The following is a 20,244-nucleotide window of genomic DNA, read 5'->3' as shown; positions in this document are numbered from 1 at the left end:
TGGGCTGAAACCTACTGTCTCGGGGGCTCCTGACTTTCTCCCTCCACTCTCCACTGCTCTTGAGAGCAGACCCTCAAGCCTTTGTTGTGTCCTCTCTCCAGGGAGAGCCCAGCTTCTGCTCTGCAGCCCAATGCAGAAGGGGTGGCAACTCACGGTGCCTCGGCTTCTCTGCATGCCTGTCACTGAACAAAGAAGCCCAGGCCAGACTGCAGCTTAATTCCTAGCCTCTGTGTGGCCTCCAGCAGGGTACCTGAGCTAGCGCTGCCTCATTTTCCTCCTGTGTGAGCTGGGAATCCTCATGGTCCCTACCTCTGACAGTTGTTTTGATGCAGTGGGTGATGCAGATGAAGCGCCTGGAGCAGACCTGCTCATGAGGAGCACACCGTGGATTCCCACTGGTTAATGTTGAACAGGAATGAGAAGGGGCTGGGGTAGGGTGAAAATGGGCAAGACCGTCTCAGCTTGAGGAACATGAGCTGACAGATTGACTTAAATTAGCACATGGACATGCTCTGAGTCACTGCCTTGCTGAGTGCATGGGGACAGTTGCCCAGGCCAGAGGCACCAGGGTCAAAGCCAGTGGCGATGCCCTGGCCCCGTTGTACCAGGCCAGGACCAATGAACAATGTAATCAGCTGGGGCAGACTCTACAGCCCTGCAGCCAAGGGGGCCAGTGACGCTTACACGGTCATCCACAGGCCACTTGGGTGGCCAGTCCTGTTACAGCCAGGCCTTGCCCTAGGAAAGAAATTAATTATAACCTAATTGGCAGTTTCCTTTGCATAGAAGCCGGAAGCAACTGCCAGTGAGGCTGGTGATTAACTCTGCAGCAGCTGGGAAATCGCATTTGGGCAGGAGCGCCCATCATCTTGGCCAGGCCGCTGCAGCTGGTCTGGGTGTGGAAGTGTGGGTGGTGGCCATCGTGCAGCTTAGGGCCTGGGCCCCTCAGAGCAGAAGGCTGGGTCTGTGTGCAGGAGGTAGCCCTGGGCTGCCAGGTCCCCCAGTGCCCAGTTGCGGACCTCCTCCTCCCAAACCTCAGCCATGCCTGGACACCTTCCCCACTCACGGCAGAAGGCTGCATGACTTTTAGGGGTGTCAGGAGGCTCATGTCCTGGTTGCAGTTCTACCATGGGTGTGCAGCGGGAATTCTGGGCCTCTGTTTTCTAGCATGGGATGGGATGAGTGATTATCTCTGTTCGACAGCAGGGGCTCAGACCGGGTATGTGAGAAGAGCCTCAGTTAAGGAGGGCCATGCTCGTGCATGCAGGGATCGTGGTGCCTCCCAGGCCAGGGCCTGGCCCCATCTCTTCTCCTCCTCAGCTGCTCTTCCAGCTCCTGACCACCCTGCCTGGCTGGAGGTCCAAGAGGAGAGGTATCTCAGGAGATCCTGCACTCCACACCGGGTCTCCTGCCCAGCATTTTGGAAGAACGAATTTTTAAGTCTGGTACTGAGGCTGCACTGCCATGATGATGACTGGTGTCACCAGGACACCAGGGAAGTAGCTGCCCTTGGTGTTTATTGAGCGCCTGGTATATGCACTGAGCTGTCCATCCATCTGCAGAGGCCAGTGTTTTCTTGATGGTTTTACAGAGAGATGCTTAAACCCGGTGAACTAAGAATGGGACAGGCTGTCAGATTTTTCTTGACGGAGGTATTGGCTTGTTAGTGGGTACAATTCAGCTAAGGAACCAGGGGCTGATGCAGTGTGCTCCCGAAGAGGGGCTTCTATGGACTCCAGTTACCAGAGCCTGCCCTAGGCTTTTCCTTCACACCTGCTCTGTGCCGGGGATCAAGCAGGGTTATAAATAACAACAGCAGGCAGGATGAGCCAGTGGTGGCCCTGTGGGTCTTCACAGCCCAAATTTCCTTCCATGGTTAGTGTAGGTTAAACCTGGCAAAGCTGCTTTCATTTGGAAGTCTCAGGATGCCAGCAAAGTGATGAGAGTGGTGGGGATACAGGTGAGATGGGGGTGGTGCTGGTGATAGTGGTGGTCATGGTGTTGGTGTTGGTAGTGGTGGTATTGGTGATGGTGATAGTGGAGGTAGTGATGATGGTTGTGGTGGAGGTGATGGTAATGTTGATGGAAGTCATGATGGTGAGTGGTGGTGGTGATGGTGATGGTGATGGTGAATGAGGATTTAAGGGTGAGGTCAAGTTAATGGTGGTGGTGGTGGTTGTTGTAGTGAAAGTGTGGTGAGGTGATGGTGGTGGTAGGTGGGGTTGGTGGTGGTAGAGGCAATGGTTGTGATGGTGGTGATGGGGGCGATGGTATTAGTGGAGGTGATGGTGATGGTGGTGGTGGAGGTCATGATGGTGAAGGTGGGGATGGTGGTGGAGGCAATGGTAGGAGTGGAGGTGATGGTGCTGGTGGTAGTGGTGGAGGCAGTGGTGGGGAAGGTGGAGGTAATGGTGGTGGTAGAGGTGACGGTGATGTTGATGGTCGTGATGCAGCCATCTTCTTGGTGCTTGGTGCCAGCCACTGTTCTGTGAACTTCATGTGCATTAATTCCTTCTAGCTCCCAACACTCCTGTGTGGTGGGAATTCTGAGTCTCGGTGGGTACAGAGGAGAAACTGAGACACAAATGTATGTCCCTTGCCCCAGGCTCATTACCACTGCAACACACACTTTCTCTCTGTCACCCAGATGGAGTCCACAGCCTTGCCTGGAATCCACAAGCTTGCCCAACCTTCCTCTTCTTCCTAAGTTCATGCCCTCACGGCCTGAGGAGCTGGCCTCCTGTCTCCAACCAGCATTCGCCTCCGGCCCTGTGCTGTTGCTGCTCATCTGAACTGTCTCTATCTCCTGCTGCTTTTCCCCTCCCTTCACTCTGGCTCTGCCCCCAGCCCTCCTGTCCTGCTGGGCACTGGCTCCTGCTTGTGGCTGCAGCCTGGAGCAGTCCCTTCCCCTTAGCCTCCACTTGCCTGTCTGTGGCTGTCTCTTGGTCAGGCATTTTTTCAGAACAGGCAGCGTGGGGTAGCCCCCTTGGCCCCTCAACCTGGGCTACGCACTCTCCTCCACCCAGGGCTGGGCCCTTTAAACAGGTCGGGCAGTGTCAGCTCAGCATAAGGGTGTGGTGACTTCCCCAGCCAGCTGACCTCAGGGAGGGTGCACATGGGTGCCCCAGTCAGCTCTCCTGATGTCCCTGCCGGGGTCAGGTGTCCCAGGGTCTCCAGCCTTAGGGTCTAACACATTCATCTCGCCAAAATTAAGGATTCCTTGCCAGGGAAAGGGCTGACAAGCTGCCTGTTTTCTTGGCCAGCAAGCATCCTCCCCATGAGCCCAGGGCTATGTGTGACCAGCAAGCCATTAGCATGTGCATGTCCATCTGTCCTGCCTGGCTTGTGGGCTGCCAGGATAGCCGCTCCTTTTGCTGTCCAAGGAAGTACTCAGGACCCAGTTGCTGTCACCTCTCCCAAGGCGTGCAGGTGGCGTGGGGAGTGCATGTCCGTTCTTTCTGTAGGACACATCTCAGGACCCCAGGGGACATTGTCAAGAGGCAGAACCAGGGTGCTCTTGCTGTGTACCAGGGCCGACAGCATTGTGTCAGGGAGCCCTCCCCCATGTGCAAGGACACGCCACACACTTGGAGTCATGGAGCACGTGTGGCCTGTCCCACCTGCTAACAGGCTGGCCAGCGGGGCCCTCCTCTGGCTCATAGGCAGGGCGTTTGGAGGAAGCCGTCCCTGCCAAGAGCAGGTTGAGTGTGTGGGCACTGTCTGTCAGCCTCATACTCTTGTTATCATCAGACAAGAACCGTGAGAGTTAAGGGAGGCAAAGGCCAGCAAGGTCAGGACTTGGGGCAGAGATGGGGGCTGGGACAGGAGCTTGTTCAGGACAGTGGGCAGGACTCCCACAGGTGGAGAGGACAGGCATGGCCATGCACCTGGGAGCCCTGGGCCAGGCTGAGTGAGCGAGCACCAGGGCCCAGAGTGAGGGGCTGATGGCAGGGGCATGCAGGCAGCTGCACATACCAGGCTTTGTGTATGAAGGGGAAACTGGACATGTGTGAGTAGGCCCAGGCCTGGCAAATGGCTCAGAGAGACACCTGTGAACAGCTGTGTGTGGTGGCTGCCCTGGGCAGGGGTGAGGCTGAGAGGCCACTGAACCTCCTGAGTCAGAGGTGATGAGAGCCACCCCCAGATGCAGGGAAGACACAGGGAATTGAAGAAGAGAGCAGGACGCCAGGCAGGGTGCACTTAATCATCACTTGGAAACCAGTGTCCGGTAGTGGCTGCCCGGGAGGCTCTTGGGTTGGCACTTGGGCTCGGGTGGGGAGGAGGCGTGGCAAAGGGAAGGGCTCTGTGACAGAAGGCAGCTGAGACTGGGCCGCCTCTGGGTGCTGCCTCCTCTGCTGAGGCCTCGGATGGGTCCCTGCCTTGCTCAGGGCTGTGTGCTCCATGCTAAGCCTTGTCTTCCTGGGGGCTCAGGCAACCAGGTGACTCTCAAGCCAGGACCACATGCGTGCACCATGGGCCCCTCCCATATCCAAAAGCAAAATTGTATTCTGCAACTGTGTTGGTATAAGACAAACACAATCCAGGCCACTTTATTATTATTTATTCCTTATTATATTTATTTCATCCTTTTGATTTTAAAATTAATTAAAACAAAAACATTTTTTGCGCACCCAGGCGCATGCAGCAGTGGTGCCGGTGAGGAGCAGAGGTTCCTCCTCTGCAGGCTCCTGGCCCCCTGGGACCCTGGCACCGAGGGCTGGCCTTCGTGGCCCAGCCCTTGTGAGCCCTCACACCTGCCTAGAGATGGCACGCTCCCTAGCCAGTCAGGGCGCTCTCGTGCCTGGCTGCCGTGGTCTCATGAGTGGACAGCAGCTGAAGTGGGAACTGCAGCAGAAACTGGCCGTGCGCAGGTGTATACCTGCCCCAGGCAGGAGGTGGCCAGGGCAGCAGGGCGATGCCAGATGGAGCCAAAAATTTCATGCTTCTGTTTGACCTTGGTTCTAGCTGAAGATTTAGCTGCGTACACATCTTTAAAACTGGGATCCCCCTATAAAAGCCAGATGCACAGGCAGCTGAAGAAAGAATGGATGAATTGGGCAACATCAAAATGTAAAACTTTCTGTGAACCAAGGCCTCAATCAGTAGAGTGAAAACACAGCCCATGGAATGGAAGAAAAACTTGTAATTCATAGATCTGATCAGTGTTAATCCAGAATCTGTAGAGAACTCCTCACACTCAACAATAGCAACAAAAAAACCTGATTCCAAAATGAGCACAGGGGGCCGGGCACGGTGGCTCACTCCTGTAATCCTAGCACTTTGGAAGGCTCACGCAGGCAGATCACTTGAGGTCAGGAGTTCGAAAGCAGCCTGGCCAACATGGTGAAACGTTGTCTGTACTAAAAATACAAAAAAATTAGCCAGGTGTGGTGGCAGGTGGCTGTAATCCCAGCTACTTGTGAGGCTGAGGCAGGAGAATCGCTTGAACTCAGGAGACGGAGGTTGCAGTTAGCCGAGATCGTGCCACTGCACTCCAGCCTGGGTGACAGAGTGAGACTCCATACAAAAAAAAGAAAAAAAAAAACCAACAACAACAACAAAAATGAGCACAGGGCTTGGATGGACATTTCTCCGAATAAGATTTACAGATGGCCAAGAAGCACATGAAAAGATTCTCAGCATTGCCACTCATTAGAGAAATACAAATCAAAATCACAGTGTGATACCACCTCACACCCATTTGGATGTCTACTATCAAAAAAAAAAAAAAAAAAGAACCAGTGTTGGTGAGGATGTGAAGAAATTGAACCCTTGCGCACCGCTGGAAGGTAAATAGTGTAGCTGCTGTGGAGAACAGCAGGAAGGCTCCTCAAAGGTTAAACCTAGAGCTGACTTCGGCTCCAGCACCTCCACTCTGGATACATACAGGAAAGGAAGCAGGAAGCAGTCAGGATACATTTGTATGTCCCTGTTTTCAGCAGCATTATTCATAGTAACCACAAAGAGGAAGTTACCCAAGTGTCCATTGACCAATGTATGGATAAGCAAAATATAATACAGACATACAATGGAATATTACTTGGCTTTAAAAAGGAAAAAAATTTTGCCGCATCCTACGCCATGGATGAACCTCGAGGACATTATGTCACAGAAAGACAAGCACTGTATGATTCTACTTATATGAGGTCCCTGCAGTCGTCAAATTCGTAGAGACAGTAGAATGGAAGATTCCACGAACTGGGAGAGGAGAGTGGGGGGGAGTAATTGTCTCATGGGTACAGAATTTCAGTTTTACAGGATAAAAAGAGTGCTGTGGAAGGATGGTTTGCACGGCAGTGTGAACACAATGCCACTGAATTGTACACTTAAAAATTTTAAGATGATAAAGTTCATGTGTATTTTACCACAATTTAACTTTTTAAAACTAGAATCTCTCTTTATATATACCTCCAAATTTGTTATTTACGGTAGAGCCTCCCTTGATCTGTGTTTTTTTCCTAAAAGCAAAGTTAGATTATAGTCCCAGGCAAAAGCAGCCTCCAGCTGGGACAGAGCCCAGGACCCAGGTCTGTGCAGCATGCTGCAGGTGGTCCTACCCGAGCGAGTCTGGCTGGCAGCTCTGGTGCCCAGGGCTCCTCAGGCACCGATAGATCATTTCCTGAGCTGAAAAGGAGTGGTTTTGTCCACAGCCTCAGGCTTGTTTGCTCAGCACAGTGGATGGCCCCACAAGGCTGCTGGTGCACTAGTGGGCACTGCACGTGTGCACAGGGCGCATCAACACAGCTCTGTCCTGCCACTGACAGCCTGCCCGTGGCTCCAGTGCCCGTGAGACCATGTCACAGTATCTCCCCGTCCCCTTACCCCCTTTCCCTTCCCAAATTCTGACCATTTCCCAAATGTGCTCAGCCCTTTCACACTCCTGTTTATGAAACCATTGTACTGGCTCGTTGATTCATTGATTCATTCATTGGTTCATGAATTTATTCATTCAGCTCACAGAAAGTGAGTTGGCAGATGTGGCAGGAAGGTGGGCACCCTGTAAGAGTGAGGAGGAAGTGATTTGGAGGGCAGAGGGGGCCCTGGGAGCCCTGATGAGAAGCTATGTTTTATTCTGCAAGCAGCGGACAGTTAACACAGGGCTCCACAGAGGGTGCCATGATTCAGTGGACCCTGGCTCCTCTGTGCGAGATTGCCTGTCCTGCCCAGCGTGTGGTCCAGGGTTGGACGGGGGTGGCAGAGGGGACTCGGGAGGTGGGGTGAGGAGTGAAAGAGAAAGGGATCTGGGGACTGAGGTATGTGACCTGAGCAGTGAGGTGGGGCCATGCCGTGACGAGATGGGGAAGAGTTGGGGACAGTTTGGGGTGAGGAGGGGCCAAACTGAGGCAAAAGAGTGGAGGGAGCAAGGCATGGAGATGCCCAGGCTGCTGATCAGCATGCTGCACACCAGCATAGAGATGGGATTAACAGCCCAGGGCCTGGATATGGCTGGCGAGTGAGCCGCTGCCACCATCTGGAGGACAGGGTGCAGAGGAGGAAACCAGCCGAGGGGGTGAGCAGCCTCGGTAGCATCCCAGCGATGCTGGACAGCACCAAAGACAGAGGAGGTCCTGGGAGCAGCTGAGAGAAAGTGGGTTACCCAGGAGGGGCTGGCTTGAGCATGGGCCCTCAGCAGCAGCACTGAGGCTGAAAGACGGGAGCCAGACCTTATGCAGAGTGGAGGAAAATAGCTGTCCACATGGAATTCTCCACCCAGCAAAAATGGGCCTTCCATGAATGACGTCAAAAAATGAGGCAAGAAGAAGGCCAGGCGCAGGCTCCTCCTGTGGGGGGTGGGACACAGTGGCAGGTGGGGAGGCGGGAGGAGCAGCAGTGTGGCCAAGCATCCAGTTCAGCAGGGCCACGGGCTCCTGGGTGTTTGTTCAGCATAAATGTTCTGTGAAATGTATTCCTTGTACATGTCAAATATTTGACTATAGTAAGAGAAAACATGAGTGGGAAGTGGGAGGGAAGTGGTGGGGGGTGGGGGTGGGGTAACAGGTCACATCCTGAGAGGATAACAGTGTTCAGCATGGGGCTGGAGGGACCCCCATAGGGACAGCTGGCCTGGGGAGGCGGGGACCGCCTCTTTCCACCCCCAGCCCCCAGGGAGGAGCCCTGGGGCCTGTTTCCCATTCCCAGGAAGATGATTGCATTAGGAAATTGTCTCTTAAGGAGATTCTGCTGGGCCATAATAAAGCTGTCATCTGCATCGTCTGCCACCCATCAAGGGCAGGCGTGGGGCTGGTGTTGCATAAGGGGTTCTGCAGGAAGGGCCTGCTCTACATACATGCCCTGTGCTGCTTCTAATTCATGCAGTTTTTGGATCATATCGTTGTTACTGTTTTCTTTTTTGGAAGTCCCAAATTAAATTTCGGCTCTTGTGCTGCCATCCTAGGGAAGTTTTTCATCGTCTGGAGCTCCATTTGTGTTTCTGTGGCAGGGTCACCATGCCATGGCAAGGGTGACCTCACAGTGCCCCATCAGAGCTGCCGGGTGGTTGGCAGTGGGGGGGTGGGAGACCAAGGGCCATAGCCAGGAGCCTGTGGAGAGCTGGTGAGCCCCCGCCTCCACAGACAGGGCCAGGCCATGCTTAGTATGTGTGCACCGAGGGCGCGGGAAAATGTGTGTGCTTGTGTGTGAAAGCGGGTGTATACCAATATGAGCGAATACATGTGCTTGTTAGAGCCATATTGGCAGTGTGATAATGTGTGAGCATATGGGAGAACAAGTGTGTAACAGTGTGTGCCCCCATGGTGTGTAATGGTACGCATCTGAGAGAATGAGTGTGTGTGAGAGAAGAAATGCATGTGTGCAATGTGTCCGCCTGAGTCTGACCAGGAGACAGCCCCACATGGTCCCTGAGACAGGAGCAGTAACATCAGAGGCACTAAGCTGTGATGAAAGAGGGATGAATGGGGGTGGGGAGAGCTCTGTGGGGCACCCTCGGCTGCAGGTGGGCTCCAGGGAAGGAACCCCTTCCCAGCTGGGGTCAGAGCCTGAGGGAGGAGCTGGATGCTAGGCTGGGGCTGCTGCGAAGGCTCAGGTCTGGCAGGAACTATCCTCAGGGCACGGGAGCTGAGGCCGGGGGCTGCAGGAAGCTGATGGCTAGGCTCAGGTGTGGGCTGCATCAGTGCCGAGGGATTGCATGCTTTGGGTATGCGCTAGGGTGGAGCACATAGCACACCCTATCTCGTGGACTGCCCGGGCAGCAGGACCCAGAAAAGGCAGGTGTAACAACCGGAGACAGGAGCAAGCCCTGGCCTGTCCCAGCATCCCTCCAAAGCCCTCCACCAATGAAGCTTGGCCTTGTGCTGCCTGCAAAGTAGCCTGCTCCAGGCCCGCCTGGGCATGAGAACGTGCACACCTGGACGGAGTGTGTGGACTGACAAGGTGTGTGCGCGCGCACATGTGGGAAGAGGGGCCTCAGGACTGGTCCCCTCTGCATCCAAAGATGAATAAATTAAACAGCCCAGCCAAGTGTGGAGCATTGGAAACAGTCTTCACTCTGTCAAACACTAGGGCCGACTCTTTCCTGCTGAGGTGGACAGGGTGGGAGCAGATGGGGTCTTGGTTGGGCGTGCTTCCATCTATTTTTCTGTCTCCTGCATGCCCTGTGCATGCACACATATACACACACTCATGACACACACTACACAGGCCTTGAAGGTTCCTGAGGTCTCTCTGAATGTGAGCAGCAACTTGGGTCTTTGGCAAGTGTGCTGTGAGCAAGCAGGACCTTCCCCCACCCCATCCTGCATGGTGCCAGGGCACAGCCAGCCTGAGGAACCAGAACCATGGTGGGGGGGGTCATTGAGGGTTGGTGTGGGAATCCTCTTAGTTTCTCAGACAAGCGACACTGCCATTTGCACTGTCAGTGGGTGTGGTGTGTGCCAGGCCACCACCGTGCTGCAGAAGTACAGGGTGGGCCCAGCCCTGGCAATGAAAGCTGTCAAAGCAGACACCTGTGTGCTAGGTGTGGGGGAGGATTCTGTCACCACGTGGCATTTGGGCCTTGAAGGCATGGGGTGGGAAAAGCTTTGTAAGTCCTGCTGGTGACCTTCCCATGGTGCCAGGAGTGGCTCTCACCGGAGGTGGGTCTCGACCCACGGGCCTGGCCTTGGTCCACAGGCCAGGCGGCCCTTCTAGGCAGAAAGGCGGCAGCAGGATGGGAAGCCAACCAGCAGGGCCCTGGGCCTCCTGGCAGGCTCAGCCCCTGCTGGCGCCTGACTTCCACCATCACTTTCTTAGCTGTTATTCTAACCCCCAAGACACAAAACCTCACAGCGTGTCCAGCTGTTTCACTTGGTCAGGCTTCTCGCCACCCAGCCCCACTGTTCTTATCTGTGAAATGGGCAGTGAAGGGATCTGCACCCAATGGCTGAGTCTGCAGTGAGAGCCTCATGATGATACACCCCTGTGCAGAGGTGTATGCCTGGCTGCACCTGCACTAGCCGTTCCTCCTCTCCTTAGCATGCCTCCCCCACTTCAAAGCTGGGGAAACTGAGGCCCAGAGGAGGCCAGTGTTCTGCAGAGTCTGCACAGCCCGGTGGTGCCTGATGCCAGCAGCTCTTCCCCAGCCCTCCCCCGTGGCTGACCCACCACGATTGGCTGCATCATTTGTGGGCCCCTTATTCTAGAATTATGAAGAATTTTAAGACTGTAGCAAAGAGCATTAAACCAAGCGTGAAACCTCTGAGCAGGGCCCACTGGGACTGCCCAGGCTGCACTCCGCTGAGGCCAGCCCTGCACCCACCTCCTTCGTTCTCCCACCTTGGACCATGTGTTTTTCCATCTAGAAGTGTCTGTGACAAGCGGGAACCTTAAGACAGCTGTGCCCAGCTGCAGAGACCACCTGGGAGGCATTTTAAGTGCATTTAAGTCTGTTTCTGCTCGCAGTCATTGCCTGATCCACAAATCCCTTTTGGCAGCAGGAAGACCAATTGGGATTGGGCCCCCCACGATCCTGTAGGGATGGGCTCTGCCAGATGGGAGCAGGAAGGCTCGTTCTCCCCTGCACATGTGGGCTTTGTGGTGGGGGCTTTGGGAAGCCCAGGCCTGTCCTACCTCTGGTCCCTGGACCACTAAAGGTGCTTGCACATCATAGAGGCCCCAGAGGAGCACCTGTGGGATTCCCAGACTGGATCTGCTCCTGTGACAGATGGGGTGCCAGGGCCCCACCCACTCTTCTGCAGCCTGGGCATCACCAGAGCCACCCCATGGCCACCCAAGGGCAAATGGTTCTTATTGGGAAGACCAGGGCCAGAGGTGTGGGTCCCAGAGAAAACTAGACCCAGCTGAGCTGCATTGCCTTTCCCTATCTGAGCTCAGTCAACCCCTAACATCCCCTCTGGGGTAAGAACATGGACCCTGCCGCCTGTGTGGATAGCCCAGACATAGGACGCCACATGGGATCGGGAGGGGGTTCATCGGGGCCAGGGCATCTGGACCCTCCTCACCCTGTGAGGCCGCTGTGAGTTACAATCTCTCACCTTCTTTGTCGCCAGAAATGCAGCACCCCCCTCCCACCCCGAGGGCAGTGTCATGGGAGCAGTGTTCCTGATGTGCAGTGAGCACTTCAAGAGAAGCCTTCTGTTCTATTTTCCCACTGTGGGATTCCAGACGTCTCACCTGTTCTCTTCCAGGCTCCACTTGGCACTTGATTGTTTCCCCCAGCTGTGTCCCGGAGGAGCCCAGCGGCCCTGGGGGCATTCTCAACTGCTGCTGCAGGCCCCGCCCTCCGGACCCCTCCAGGACTTCAAGCAGCAACCGTCTGGGTGGGAGCAAACTGATCGAAAAGAGAGATCGATTACATACAAGTGCAGTATTCCTAATGCCTGCTTTGGATGTTGGTATTGTTTGGGCATTCTGGAGTCTATTTGCAGGTTCTTAATGGATTTTAAGCATTTTTTGCCTATTTATCCATCTTTTTAAAACTTCATACTATTTTTTATTGTGGAAAAATATACACAAAAATGATTTACAATGTAACTATTTTTAAGTATACATTTCAGGGACATGCAGTACATTCACATTGTTGTACAGCCATCACCACCACTGTCCCTGAACTTTTCATCTTCCCAAACTTAAACTCTGTCCCTATCAAACACTAACTCCCCATCTTGTCTCCCCCAAGCCCTAGCAATCACCATCCTATGTTCTGTGTCTGTGAATTTGACTACTCTAGGGATCTCACATAAGTGGAATCATGCAGTGTTCATCCTTTTGCAATGGGCTTATTTCCCTTAGCATAATGTGCTCAAGGGTTATCAGTGTTATAGCCTGTGTCAGGATTTCCCACACCCCCGCCCGCCACAGGCAGCCAGTCTGATCCATTTTTATTTTTTATTTTTTGAGACAGGTCTTGCTCTGTTGTCCAGGCTGGAGTGCAATGGCACAATCTCAGCTCACTACAACTTCCGCCTCGCGGGTTCAAGCCATTCTCCTGGCTTAGCCTCTCAAGTAGCTGAGATTATAGGCGCCCGCCACCACGCCCAGCTAATTTTTGTATTTTTAGTAGAGACGGGGTTTCACCATGTTGGCTAGGCTGGTCTTTAACTCCCGACCTCAAGTGATCCGCCCACCTAGGCCTCCGAAAGTATTAGGATTACAGGCGTGAGCCACTGCGCCCAGCCAGATTCCCCTCCTTGCTAAGACTGAATATTCCATTGTATGTATAGACCACGTTTTGTTCATCCATTCATCCATTGATGGCCACTGGGGTTGCTTCCACCTTTTGTCTATCGTGAATAGTGCTGTTGTGAACATGGGTCTGTAAATATCTATTTGAGACCTGGCTTTCAATTCTTTTGCATATGTACCCAGAAGTGGGATTGCTGGGTCATATGGTAATTCAATTTTTAAGTTTTTGGGAACTACCTTCTTGTTTTTCATGATAACTGTATATTATTTTCCATTCTCACCGACAACGTACATGAGTTCCAAAAACTATTTTAAAAGCTTTCCACTGTGGGAAATGTTGGCCACACACAGTCAGCAGCATAGTGCACTGCTCCCCTGCTTGGGCTCACTCGGCCACAGCCGAGGCCAGCATCCTGCCTTCTTCGAGGAAGCTACGCCTCTGTCCGCAGCGCCCTCAGTGATTCGTTTTTCAGTTATTTAGGTAAAAATCACATAGATAGGCCGGGCACGGTGGCTCATACCTGTAATTCCAGCACTTTGGGAGGCCGAGGCGGGCGGGTCACCTGAGGTCAAGAGTTCGAGACTGGCCTGGCTAACATGGAGAAACCCCATCTCTACTAAGAAAATACAAAATTATCTGGGCATGGTGGTGCATGCCTGTAATCCTATCTACTGGGGAGGCTGAGGCAGGATAATCACTTGAACCTGGGAGGTGGAGGTTGTGGTGAGCCAAGATTGCACCATTGCATTCCAGCCTGGGCAACAAGAGCAAAACTCCATCTCAAAAATAAATAAATAAATAAATAAAAATTACATAGATAAGATGCACGGACCTTAGCTGTACAATACTGACAAATGAATATGCCCACGTGATCTGCGCCCCTGTCAGGATATGGGACCTTCACATTCCCCAGAACGTGCCCTGTGACCCTTCCCAATCTGTCCACCTCCCCCACACCCCTGCCCGCCACAGGCAGCCAGTCTGATCCATTGCCTAATATCCGTCCAGAATCGTGCCATGTGCACTCTCCTCTGCCTGGCCTCCTCACCTTGGCATGGTTTGTGTGTGTGACCCATCCAGGTGTTTGCATGTATCCATAGTTCATCCTTTTTCATTGCTGGGCAGCATTCTGTGGCGTGGCTGGACCACGGTCTGCCCATCCATCCACCTGCTGAAGGGCCTCTAGGCTCTTGGCTTCTGTGAATCATCCTTCCAATTTCAACTATGGCATTTGATAGACATATGTTTTCATTTTTCTTGGATGAATGGAGTGGAATTGCAGGGTCATATGGTAGGCGTATGTTTAGATAAAGATTTATGACTTTCCTATAAAGTGCTTTCTTCATTTTTTGGCAACTATTGCCTGCCCCGCGTGGCTGGCAGTGTCTCCTGCCCTTGAACACTCTGGCTCTGGGTGACCTGTTGAGAAATCTGTATGATTCAGGTGCCCTTCCGGCTTGGATGATTGAGAATAGGCCTGTCACTGAGGATACTGCTTCCCCTGTTTCCTTTTCTTTTTCTCTTTTAAAGCAGTTCTTTTCTAGCCCATGTGTAACTATACAAATAATTGAGTGTTCATGTTCTCAGGAACAGAGATGAAAAACTCCTGCCAAGATCGGAATTTTAAATTAATGATTTTTTTTTTTTTGTCCTTGAAGAAGCCTTATCCTCACCATCTCTCACTCACTTCCCTACTTCCCACAGTGGCATTGGGCCTCTACTTCTCAAGGGATGCTTACTGGGAGAAGCTGTATGTGGACCAGCCGGCTGGCACGCCCTTGCTGTACGTCCATGCCCTGCGGGACGCCCCTGAGGAGGTGCCCAGCTTCCGCCTGGGCCAGCATCTCTACGGCACGTACCGCACACGGCTGCATGAGAACAACTGGATCTGCATCCAGGAGGACACCGGCCTCCTCTACCTTAACCGGAGCCTGGACCACAGCTCCTGGGAGAAGCTCAGTGTCCGCAGTAAGGGAGCCGCCCCAACACCCACCCCGTGTCCCACCCCACCCCTTCCTCAAGCCGCCCTCATCATAGCCGCTGACACTGAGGCTTGGGGTGGCTTCCCCACCACCCCTGGTGTGGAAGGCGTCAGGGGTTAGGTGAGGCTGGCCTGCCTCTGTGTCCAGCCTGGAGAGAAGCCAGGACAAGCTTCAGGGCTGCGTGAGGCTGTAGGAGTTTGGAGACACACAGGAATCATCCGGGTACACTCTTCTGCCAGACTCCAATCCCTCTTCCAGTGGGGCTAAAAAGGATTAGGAGGTTTCAAGAGAGGGAGTAAGCGGGGCTGGAAAAATCCCAAGGTTTTGATTTAGCAAATGACCTGCAACTCTCTGGAGAAGGGGCAGTTCCCAAGGAAAGCCTGACTTCTTATCGGCAGCTGGCTGCCCTTGTACCCGGCAGGGACTTGGGCCTGTCCCATGTGTCCAGGGAGGAAAGAGGAGCAGTCAGAGCCGGAGTCACAGCCACATGTGACATTGGTAATGGGAGGGGTGGGGGGGAAGCAGAGCCCCTGTGACAGGAAACGGTGATGCTGCACCTGGTATCTCCCGTCCCTAGCACCCCTCCAGGGCCACGGCTCGCGCAGCCCTCACAACCACCATAAGCCCTGTCTGCTGGTGAGAGGCAAGCCTCAGACTGTGAATGCAAAGCAGGCATCCCTGCCCTACCCAGGCAGAGTGACTGGCCTATCTGCCAGGGACAGCCAGGGTGCAGGGGAGGGAGGGGGCTTGGGTGGGCAGCTCCCTCCGGCACAGCCCAGGCAGTTCCTGGAGGAGGCAGCATCTGAGGTGGGTCGTGGTTCTACACAGTTAGTTGCTGCCCTCTTCATCCTGAGCCTCCAGGGTGGAGCTTGAGGAATGGGAGTCCCTGGGTGGGGGCCAGCGTGGAATTTGCCCTGGGCCTGCATTTCCTAGGAGGCCTAAGCCCTCCAAGGTGGGGAGAGGCTTCATGTACAGCCAGTTCCTGTCGAGGAAGAAACCACAGGGTAATTTAACAGGGAAAGTTTGTGTAAAGAATTAATTACAACAGGGGATTGGAGCAATGAGGGACAGGCTAGTAAAAAGCAAAGAGAATGCCAGAGAATATGGGAAGAGCAGCTCTGAGGAGCAGCCGCCCACCTAGGGCTGAGATGGAGGCTGGGAAAGCCCTCGCAGCCCAGCTGAAATGGCTATGGCACATTGGTGATGGAACTTGCCGGAAATGCCCCCTCTAGGCATTGGGGAAGTATGTCTGCGGCCATTCCAAACCTCCTGAGGAGGGTGTGGCAGGCAGGGGTGCTGGTCACCCCTTACTGGAGAAGTTGCCACCATCAGAGTTGGGGAGCCTTAGACCCAGTGCTCAGCACACCTCCCTGAGGAAGGGGCCTCTAAGCCAAGAACTGAATGATGAGAGCTAGGCCTGGGAGGCACTGGTGCTCTGGGCCGCAGGGCTGTGCAGCAGAGGTAAGGAGGTGGCAGGCGGAGCTGGAACACCAGTCTGAGCTTTGTGGACCTTGGTGGGGACCAGGGTTTACACCAGCCCTGGAGCTCCTGCCTCCTCCCCATTCCCAACTGCCTGGCAGGTGTGGCCGATGCCCCCACAGACCTGACTTCTCTCTGCAGACCGTGGCTTTCCCCTGCTCACCGTCTACCTCAAGGTCTTCCTGTCACCCACATCCCTTGGTGAGGGCGAGTGCCAGTGGCCAGGCTGTGCCCGCGTGTACTTCTCCTTCTTCAACACCTCCTTTCCAGCCTGCAGCTCCCTCAAGCCCCGGGAGCTCTGCTTCCCAGAGACAAGGCCCTCCTTCCGCATTCGAGAGAACAGACCCCCAGGCACCTTCCACCAGTTCCGCCTGCTGCCTGTGCAGTTCTTGTGCCCCAACATCAGCGTGGCCTACAGGCTCCTGGAGGGTGAGTGCCGACCTTGTGGGGCCGCCCCGCAGTGCCTGCTACTGCTGGGCTTGCTCTGCGAGCCCTTGACACAAGCCATCTGGTTTATTCTTCACCTCCATGCCATCAGTTCATTCAATATTCCAGAAGTACCTCTTGCACACCTGCCAGGGGCCAGGTACTGTTCTAGGAGCTAAGGATATAACAATGAACACAACAGGTTGGAATCTTGCCTGCCTGCAGCTTTCATTCTTGTGGGGCAGACAGAGTGTCTGAGCATGCCAAGGAAATTGTGTGGCTTCTGGAAGGAGCTAGCTGGGGAGGAAACTGGGAAGAGGGAAATGCTGAGGAGGAAGGGAACAGACGAGGAGACCTCCATTCCTCCATCATAAATTGGGTGATCAGGGTGGGGGCTAGCAGAGCAAAGGTGGGAGGGTGCCGGGTAGGCAGGCCTAGCCCCTTGGAGGGCACCACAGTGTGACCCTCGTGTGCCTGGAGTGCACTGAGCGACAGGGAAGAGCTGAGGCTGTTGGGACAGAATAGTTCCTGGGGCAGGGGGCAGGTCTGGGAGCGGCTTGCAGGGCTTTCTCCGGAGGAACATGGGGAGCTATGGAAGACTTTGGAGGGAGGGAGTGCTGGCAGGACCTGACTTAGTTTTAAAAGGATTAGTCAGACTACTGTGTTAGGAATGGTTTGGGGTGGGAAGGTTCAGGGGTGAAGCTGGGAGACAATCAGAAGGCTACAGGAGAAACCTCTGAACAGGAGGATGTGGGCCGTGATGCCCGGATACAGGTGGAAGCCGAGGCATGGCGAGAAGCAGACAGCTGCAGCCAGTCAGGGGGTGGGATGAGCTGGATCCCAGTGGAGAGGGGAGAAGGCAGCTGACCAGGTGCAGGGAGGCCCCGTTTGATCGTCTGAAAGTCAGGAAGTGGGGCTCAACCAGGTCACAGAGGCTGCACCGCTGGCAAGTGTGTCCTAAATTCACACTAACTTTATCACAAACATGGCAAGAATATTAAAATCTCAGTAAAGGAAGAAAAGCCATCACTCATGCTTCCCCAGATTCCTTTCATTCTCTGAGGCAGGGATAGATGTCTTTGAACCAGATGGTTGATGGAGCACTTGGTTTTTTGCATGCTGCCCTTTTTCACTAAAAATTATGTAATTAAATTTAGTTTAGTGGGGGGTTTTTTGTAATCACACTCAACAGAGGAAAGCATTATATGATAAGCATTTCCCACATACGTAATTCATGCGCAAGGCATGGTTCTGCCTGGGAGGCTTGTGGAGTTGCCCCTGCCTCCTTGGGGTGGGTTGTGGGGTCTTCAGCGGTGACCTTCCGCCTTCAGCATGCCCCCTTTTCTGGATTATTTCTGGAGGACGGATCCGAGGTCAGGCTCGTTGAAGGGTGTGTTGAGGTTCCTGGCCCTGCTTCAGGGGCGATGTAGTCTAGCGCGAGCTGCCGTGCAGGGCATGGAGCATGCGCTTTTGTCTCGACATCCGCCCTTCAGAGGATGACCAGCCTGGCGACGCACTGGACAAGGAGGTGTAGAGTGGAGATGCACACTAGGCGGTCGGAAATCATTATGCGTTAATGTCACATCATACCCCAGATGTCCACTGTGTTTGTTTTCAAGTGGTAGAATCGTGGCTTTCTTACGTTCTCTAAAATGAACACATATTGCTTCCATAATTGAAAAAAAAAAACATTTTTTAAAAAGCAGCCAAGGTCACCAATATGGTGAAACCCGTCCCTACTAAAAATACAAAAATTAGCCAGGCATGGTGGCGGGCGCCTGTAGTCCCAGCTACTCTGGAGGCTGAGGCAGGAGAATCGCCTGAACCCGGGAGTTGGAGGTTGCAGTGAGCCAAGATCGCGGCGCTGCACTCCAGCCTGGGCAACACAGCAAGACTCCATCAAAAAAAAAAAAAAAAAAGCAGCCAAGGCCAGTAGCTGGCTCCAGTGCAGCTTGGGCTGAGCCAAAGCTACCCTTCCCCACACAAGGCCACTCCTGATCAAGGCCAGGTGGGCGGAGGGGTGTCCCAGTCCCTACTGGTTGATCAGGGTGCCTGGTCCCGGCTCTTCCCCACCAGCAGGAGTGAGGACGCAGCTGCAGCAGGACGTAAGCACAGTCATCGCTGCAAACTCGTGCTCTGAGCGCTGCGCTCCCCTGTGGAGCGGAGGAAGGGAGGCCTGGGGCCACAGCGGTGTGCGCCCCGCTCTGACCACAGAGCCCCCTTCCCGAGGAAGGCGGCTGGCCCGGTCCCGGCTGGCGATCACGCGGGGCCCCTGTCTGTTTGGTGCGCAGGTGAGGGTCTGCCCTTCCGCTGCGCCCCGGACAGCTTGGAGGTGAGCACGCGCTGGGCCCTGGACCGCGAGCAGCGGGAGAAGTACGAGCTGGTGGCCGTGTGCACCGTGCACGCCGGCGCGCGCGAGGAGGTGGTGATGGTGCCCTTCCCGGTGACCGTGTACGACGAGGACGACTCGGCGCCCACCTTCCCAGCGGGCGTCGACACCGCCAGCGCCGTGGTGGAGTTCAAGCGGAAGGAGGTGCTTGTCCGCGCGTGCTGTGGTCTACCCAGTGCTGTCTCCGGCCGCAGTTCGTTTCTCGGTCGGTTTAGTGTCTGTGTAGCCACCTAACCGTGTGGCCGACCATTCATGCTTTCATTTGTCCTTCGTCTCCGTCGGCGCCGTCTGTCCTAGGGAGAGGGGAAGGGGGAGTCCTGCCAGCACCCAGCGGGGCCTTGCCTCGGGAGGCTGAGACCCCTGGGTGCCCAGTCTGGGACTGACCAGGACGAGGCCCGAGGGCTCGCGTCTGGGGCACACTTGTGCCGCGGCAAGCTAGTGCGTCGCGCTGCCCGGGCGGGGAGCATCTGCCGGGAGGGCACTCCCTCCCACCAGCAGTTAGCCCCCAGCGGGAGGGTCCTTGAGTGACCAGGAGCAGTGCCGGGGATTGGAGAGGGCCGGGAAGGCGGATCACCTCCGGCGCCGCCCGCCCCGACCTTCTCCGGCTCGCGCTGGTGGAGCGCGACTGCCACCTGCTGGGCCTCAGGCCTTCCTGCAGCCGGCCCACCCCGCAGGGGCCGTGGGAGAGCGGGCGTGGGGACTGAGGTAGTGCGTTGCCTTGTCCTGCTTCTCTGGGCACACCACGTGCAGGTTTGGCAGGGAAAGGAGGTCTGGCCGAAAGCACACCTTGTGAGTAAAGGCTGTGTGGGCCTCCCTGGGCCGTCTTGGGGTGACAGCAGAGGCCTGGTGGGCAGAGCCATCCCAGGTGCCCAGCGGCTTTCCTCAAAACCCCCTCCAGCCTGGGGTAGGAGGATGCTTGGAGCAGAGCGCTCTGATGTACACCTGGACTCGGATCTCGGCTCTGCAGTCTGTTCCTGTGTGACCTTGACCTGACCTTCACCCTGTGGGGCCCAGCTTCCTCAGGGGAGAGTGGAGGTGCTCATCCTGCTCTCTGGGGACCTGGATGGGACCTCCCAGCAGGGTGCCTGGGCATCGGCTGTAATTCTCCTTATAAGAGGTCTGCATTGCACCTGTTACACAGGCGAGGCTCAGTGGCTCAGGGAAGGTGACTGGGCCAGGCTGGCCAGTGACCCCGTGGGAACTTGAACCCAGGTCAGACTGTCCCCAGACCTGGCTCTGACAACACACACCTGGTCCACCTATGGGCTGTGCGGGATGTGCAGCATCCTGAGGTCTCTGGTTTTGGGGGGTCTGAGGGGCCCCTCTCA

General features: G+C 55.0%; 1 protein-coding gene across 5 annotated transcripts in view; it reads left to right on the top strand.

Annotated features, from left to right (window-relative positions):
- The window catches only part of RET (ret proto-oncogene), a 55,110-nt gene that overhangs the window by 8,789 nt on the left and 26,077 nt on the right, over positions 1-20,244 (top strand). For 3 of the 5 annotated variants that reach the window (XR_004246040.2, XM_032142993.2, XM_032142979.2), the window contains exons 2-4: positions 14,345-14,608; positions 16,243-16,530; positions 18,819-19,060. Coding sequence is in view for 4 of the 5 variants with exons in the window: in XM_032142993.2 (XP_031998884.1) it covers positions 14,345-14,608; positions 16,243-16,530; positions 18,819-19,060 (794 nt within the window). In the remaining variant the exon portion in view is untranslated. The remainder of the gene's footprint in view (positions 1-14,344; positions 14,609-16,242; positions 16,531-18,818; positions 19,061-20,244) is intronic. The other 2 variants (XM_058436519.1, XM_032143000.2) reach the window with 1 other exon arrangement.

Source organism: Hylobates moloch, unplaced genomic scaffold (assembly GCF_009828535.3).
Source record: "Hylobates moloch isolate HMO894 unplaced genomic scaffold, HMol_V3 SCAFFOLD_3, whole genome shotgun sequence".
In the NCBI taxonomy this organism is placed as follows: Eukaryota; Metazoa; Chordata; class Mammalia; order Primates; family Hylobatidae; genus Hylobates; species Hylobates moloch.
This window is presented reverse-complemented; position numbering and strand designations above follow the sequence as displayed.